This window comes from Alligator sinensis, unplaced genomic scaffold (genome assembly GCF_000455745.1).
Source record: "Alligator sinensis unplaced genomic scaffold, ASM45574v1 scaffold1145_1, whole genome shotgun sequence".
Classification (NCBI taxonomy): domain Eukaryota; kingdom Metazoa; phylum Chordata; order Crocodylia; family Alligatoridae; genus Alligator; species Alligator sinensis.
In genome coordinates this window covers 5298-11773 of record NW_005843166.1, presented here as the reverse complement: position 1 = coordinate 11773, position 6476 = coordinate 5298, and the positions used below count along the sequence as shown (strand labels likewise).

General features: G+C 43.0%; 1 protein-coding gene across 4 annotated transcripts in view; it reads right to left on the bottom strand.

Annotated features, from left to right (window-relative positions):
* MYH10 (myosin heavy chain 10) overlaps positions 1 to 3755 on the bottom strand; it is a 106303-nt gene extending 102548 nt beyond the window's left edge. For all 4 annotated transcript variants that reach the window (XM_025194171.1, XM_025194172.1, XM_025194174.1 and 1 more), the window contains exon 1: positions 3579 to 3755. In XM_025194171.1, coding sequence (XP_025049956.1) covers positions 3579 to 3660 — 82 coding nt within the window. In that variant the 5' untranslated portion in view covers positions 3661 to 3755. The remainder of the gene's footprint in view (positions 1 to 3578) is intronic.
* Between the last annotated feature and the right edge of the window lie 2721 nt (positions 3756 to 6476).

Sequence of the window (6476 nt, the reverse complement as noted above, 5' to 3'; positions counted from 1 at the left end):
GGTCGGACTTGATGATCTGCTCAGGTCCCTTCCGACCCTACCAACTATGAAACTATGAAACCTTGCCTGCCTACGTCCTTAGTCCAACACAGCTACAACCAAAAATCCACGTATAAATGCAACACATTAAAAGGTGCAGATCAATCAACAGAATTGCCATCTCTGCAAGTACAATTTGTTGTGTACTCAACTGAGCACATGGCATGTTCATAATCTGCAATGTGGACCGAGACTTTTTTTCTTATGTTAAAGTTTAGGTTTGGCCATTTCATGGCTCAGTGCCTCTTGTATCATAAAGATAAGTGATAGCAAAAGCCCTGGATTTACATGCAAAAGTGGCCAGCACTCAAATCACCACCATATACTGTCAACGGGCAGAACAATTTTGAGTCTAAAATATCTAGCGGCCTGGTGCGTTGCATTAAAAAGGACTCTTTGATCTCCCATTAGGATGGCTAAAATGTCATTACTCTTTAGCAGGGGCATCAAACTTACCTGGGGCCCCAAGTCAGATTTGGACTGGACTGCTAGGGAACTGTCTCACAAGGGTCCCCAGAGGGGGAACTGAGGGGCTCACCCTGCTGGAAGCCTTGCAACCTGTATCCAGCAGTCCCTAAAAGGCATTTTAAAATGCCTTGATCCACAGCTCCCTAGAGGCAGAGGCAGTCAATCTGCTAGGTTAGCTAGCCATGCACTGCAAATTAAAACCCACACCTACAGCCCCTCTGAGCTTCACACATGGGTTTTAAAGGGGTTGGCGTCAGCAGGTCAGGATGAGGGAGAGGCTCTCTGATCCCAGGTTTCTTGCCTGCCAGGATCTTTGAAAGCCACACATGCTGTTTTTAGATCACCCAGAATACAGAAACCCTGGAATTGGGGACGATTTTCCAGGATACTGAGGTCCCAGTGCACTGGGACCTTAAAAATCAAATGTGCAGCACATATGCAGTTTTTGAACCTCTCAGTGCCCCATGCTGTTTTCAGACTTCCTAGTGCAGAAACCTATAGGTTTGCAGCTGCTGACTGTGGGGGAAGGAGGGGGGGATAATCTACTGACTCCCCCAACCAGCACTTGCAAGCCTATCCCTAGGTCAACTAACTAGGACTGGCCAATCCCAGCATGCCATGAAATGAACATATACTCAATATATTAAGCACGCACTTAAGACAGCCATAGAAAATGCTTCTCCCCCAGACTATACTACCAACTCAGAGCTGCAGGTCAGCACCCATGGGAGACCAAGTTTTACACCTCAAAACACAAACCTTGACTTGGGACCCAAGTCATCCTTTCACATACAACAAGTCAATGACAACACCAGTGATGTTGGTGGCCATGTTGTTATATAGCAACTCAAAAAGTGGAGACCTTGTCTAAGAGTGCCATATCTGGAATTTAGACCTTCAGCCTGGGGTGATTCAAACCCCCAACTTCCAAGAAAACGCCCCAGCTATGAGACTAAGTGGGCTGAGGATTCTCTTAACCCCTAGGGTTGAAACCGAGGTGCTGTGCGAGAAGGAATGCAACATTCTGTCAGGTGAGACAGGACAAGAAAGACTGACAGTATTGCTCAGGGAGTATCCTTATTACTGGAAAAGAATTCTGGTGTTGGTCCCCGCTTCAAATATTGTTCATATATTTGTATTAAAAACAGTCATTGGATAAAAGTGAATTAAATAATCTTCACAGCAGAGACAGGAAACTAGGCCTTTCCTCCCTCCGCAACTCCAGATAGTACTCATCTCTGAGCTACTGTCTGGCACCCTCTTTTGCTTGTTCCCTCTGGGCCTGTGAACCTTGCATTCATTTGTACACCGTGGCTTAGCTACACAAAAGGCGGACAGTGCCTCTAAGCCTAGCACTCTTAGGATACTCTCTTGGAGAATTAATCTCATTAGGCTGACCAGGGTTTAATACCCAAGTCTCTAATTTCCTAGGCAAGTGCTCTAATCATTTGATTATTTATTATATAATAGTCACCACCAATGTTTTCAAATGACAGTAGCTATCGGTGTTGAGCTTAACATTGGCATCTTATATTAGGCATAATCAGAACAAGCCTACCAGATCCTTCAGGCTCCTCTGGAGACTTCAACTCTGGAAGGCCTATTTGGTGTATGAGACAGTTTTGCAATTCAAGAGATAGGTGGCCAAAGACCAGGAACTGCCGCTGGAGCTGAGCCGAACTTCAGTACTAAAGAAAAGTACCTGGCAAAAATGCAGGTGCTTAGGAAGGTCAGAAAAGGTTCCTCTGAATTATTCTTGGACTTGGGTATCCGAAGTCCACCCAAGATCTTTTGTAAATCTTGCCTTTGCCTCAATGCCACAATTATAGAGCAGCATAACAAGTCTCTATTGCCTCAGAGGGATATTGAGGATTAATATTAAAATGGTGAGTTATTCAGGCATGGTAAATGAGACCAAACAGATACCCGAGACAGACAAGTCTCCAATACAGCCTTCTTGCTGGCCACCTCTTTCCTGAAGTGCTGTGTAGGAATGGCTGTAGGGAGCTTATTATAGATGTAATAGGAGCATTTTCCTTCTTTTGCAATTCTCTTCCTCTAACAGAAGCAGCCAAGAGCAGTTCGTTAAACAGAAACCTTGCACTTGGAAAATATTTTAATGTCTGGACTTTAATTCTTGCTTTGCCCTGACAATGAAATCATGAAGGCATAGCATAAATGAGAAGTCCATTGGCCAACAATACTTCCCATCTCTTTCTGAAAGGAATAAACAAAAAATAGTTCTGTATGGATGGTGGAAGAAAGGAGCAAAACAAACAGTCTTTTTGAAGTTTCCCCTCAATTTAAATTTTGGGCCTAGCAATTTTACTTCAAACCATACATATTACAGACACTTCCTACTTTCTCAAAACACCCTATTGCCTTTTGAACGCTGGAACAAAACACAATAGTTTTCAAACTGTGCTCCAACAGTGGCTTCTTCAAATAAAGAAGTGTCTAATCTTCAGACAATACAGCTCCACTGAGCAAGAGGCAGCTACTGTTTCAGGCTCTCTACAAAAAACTCAAACAAGCATCGGATGCGTCTCCCCATTTTCATAGCTTAATTAGCAGCTGCAAGATCTACAGGCTTTGGGCGAGGAACAGCACAGACCTTGACTAGCTTCTATTTACAGCCAGATATACCAGCAGACACGTCTAGGTATAGGATTGGACTTAAGTGTATCATACTGTGGACAGAACCTAAACTTACATGATTAAACTTTGATGTCATCAAAAACTTTGACGTCAGCTCAGTCTTTGAGTCCCATGGGCCAGATGGGTGAAGCCAGATACAGTACACAGGGTGGGTACAGCGGACCCCGACCCCAAACCAGCTATGTAGAGCTTAAGGAATTTGAAAAAGACCAGTGCAGTCAGACTCATAAAACACCTTGTGTGTAAAAAGGAAGCGTCTCAAGGTTCCAAATGCCAAAGCATCCGTCTCTCTAAAGTTGGAAGATTCCCACATTTAGAAGACAACAACGCTGCAATTTTACAAGGTGACAATGACATGCCTATGCTCAGGTGCAAATGATTTCAATTATTTGTAAACCAAAATTAGTTCTTACCTTGCAACATGCATCTATACGCAGACTCAGATATTGCATAAATGTGTGGTGGCATTTCATGGCGTTTCTTCCCTCTGTACATCTCAATAATGTTTTCTGAATAAATTGGAAGGTTCTTGTAAGGATTTATGACAACGCAGAACAGTCCTGAATAGGTCTAAAAGGAGACAGACAACATATCAGCACTTTGGAAAATTTAGTCAAAGAAGAAATGGCTAACCATCTAATCATAAATGCACTATTAAAAAGGAAGAAAAAGCAGTAAGGAAAGGTCCTTCTTTCCCCCAATTGTGAGCCATTTGTGTACCATTCTTGAACATTAAACCTAAAACTTAACACCTCAACATATTAATTACTTTAAAATATTGGTTTTTACTTCTCTTAAATGTCACATATAGTTTAAGCATCAAATAACAGAGTTTGGAGAATTTGACTGGTCTCCTAAATGCAGCTATCCGAATTTCTGCAGTTTTCGGAACCAAAAAAGAGATACTGTATTAGCGCACTAAAACCACAAAGCAGCTATTTAATTTCGACTCTTCCCCAAGCTTGGACAGCCAGCAATTTTGGCAAAGGAGAGGTATACAATTTATTTCTTTGAAAGGAAAGACATTTTTGTATCAAACTTGTAAAGCTTATGAATATTTAGCTGCTCAGATGCAATCTAAACATGCAGATACTCGAAATTATCAAATACAGGATAATCATGTAGACAGTTTGAATTGTGTTGTTTCTCCTACTACCAGTGTAGGAGGGGAGGAAAAAAAAAAAAAAAAAAAAAGTGTATTCTGTATGCCAGTGGACTCCAACCTTAAGGTAAAGATCACTTTTTGAAGTAAAGGGCAATCCAGGATCTGCTGCCTCCCCTACCACCCAGCAGGTCTGTAGGGGAGGGTAGATCGAGGCCCCCTGCAGTGAGGGAGGGAGCAGGGCAGGGGTGGATGGGGTCCCAGCACGTACCCTACAGGCCTCCTCCAGGGTGCATGTAGCAGCGGGAGCCCCCATGTGCCTGGATGGGACAGCCAGGCTCCAACCCTCCCCCAGCCTGGCCAGGGCCCCACTCACCTGGCAGTAGGGGGCACGGAGGGGGATCATCTCACTCACCCAGTCCAGCCCCGGAAACAGGGGACATGGCTGAGCCGAGCCACGTGCACCCCGCTGCTCCTAGACTGTTTCCTGGCCGCTCCCCACGTGCGTTCTGCTGCTCCCAATCACGGAGCCTCTGACAGTAGATCTTAGTCTGGGGGGGCTACCCCCGCCACAGACAGATATTGCCAGGGGCTCCCCGACTGACTGGTTGGTGACCACAGCTGCACCCTCTTTCTTCAGGACATTTCCAAATTGCCACACTTTTGAAAAGACTTAAAAATGAACAGATCTGTATCAAGGTCTCAATAGTTGGCCTTTGTCACAGACGGGAAAGTCAATTGCTAGTCACTGTAGGAGCAAAGTGGTCAAACTCTCTTGGCAAAGCGAGCTATATTCCATGAGTTGTTTTGTAGGTAAAGATCCAAAAATAATTTTCAACCAAGACTCCCCAGCTAATGTTGGGGAAATTTTGAAGGGAGCAAGAAAAGAAACTGTAGGAACTGAATCACTTACTACATTTAGCGTTGCTCAGGAGAAGCAGCCTACTCTTCCCCAACCGTTACATGTTCTCTCTTCCTCCCACACAGATGTTTCTTCTTCCTCTTCCCACATACTCGTATACAGCCAGTCCGACTTACAACGTTTTGCACTTGCAATGTTTATAAATCGACACTGTTTCAACTTTATGTCGTCAGTTTTGATTTTACAACACTTGATCCGGTGTGACGCCACGTCAGCGAACAAGTTCACTGCGTTGCTCATCTCCCTGGAGAACATTTGTCCAAACTTCTTTGGACACTTTCTTTAAGAAAGCAGACAAGGCTCCAGAAAAAAGCTGCAGCCAAGGCTCCTGAGAAGACTCCAACCAAGAACCCTTCAAAAAGTCCAACCAAGAGCCTTTCAAAACGTCCAGCAAAATCACCTCAAAGAAGTCCTTCCAAATCAATGTGATTGCTATTTACAATATAAATACATTAATGTAGCTATAATTACTCATCTATAAAATTGATAGAGCACAAAATTTTGGGGTATTTTTTGGTGAAAATAGGGTAAACGAGCTTTGGTTCAGGAACCAATCCCCCATTTATAACATTGTTTCTTACGAGAAAATTGGTTCTGAGTTGCAACGTTTCAACTTTAAGATGCGGCTTTCAGGAACCAATTGTGTTGTTAAGTCTGAGGGACTGCCTGTACCTCCTCTGATCTTCCTTCTGCATTTCCTTCTTATCAAAATACTCACATTCCTGAAGGCCTCATACCTATACTCATTCTATTCTAAAGCATGGAATAGGATTCAAGGATTCAGGAGCTAATGTAGACACTGAAGCATCAACTTTGTGTTCTAGTGGCAATACTCTAAAGAGGGGTTTGAAATGCCTGGAGTTTACAGAAAGCACGACACAAGATGTTTACACTGTTCACATCTAGAAGGTTCTCTCTGCCATGATAAGATTTAGGGTTTTTCGGGGCTTTTTTGTTTGTTTGATTCTGGGTTTTAGAGAATGAATTCATCATGAAAGTCATGAGCAGGTTATGCCAACTAGGGCATATTTGATACATTGGTCCTACAAAAAGAAAATAAAGAAATGCAAGCTGAAATACCCCCCTGTGCAGGAATGAAATAGCAATCATATCATAGAAAGGAAAATAGAAAGTGTGAGAGCAAAACTGTCCACTTTTTCACCTGGCTCACTAACAGAGGTTATTATGAATTAAAGATCTGTTCTAGCAAGCCAAAGGTTAAAAACTCACCAAAAAGAGGTAAATCTTAAACTTTAAAATATTTTATGGGTATCTATACTGCTTTCA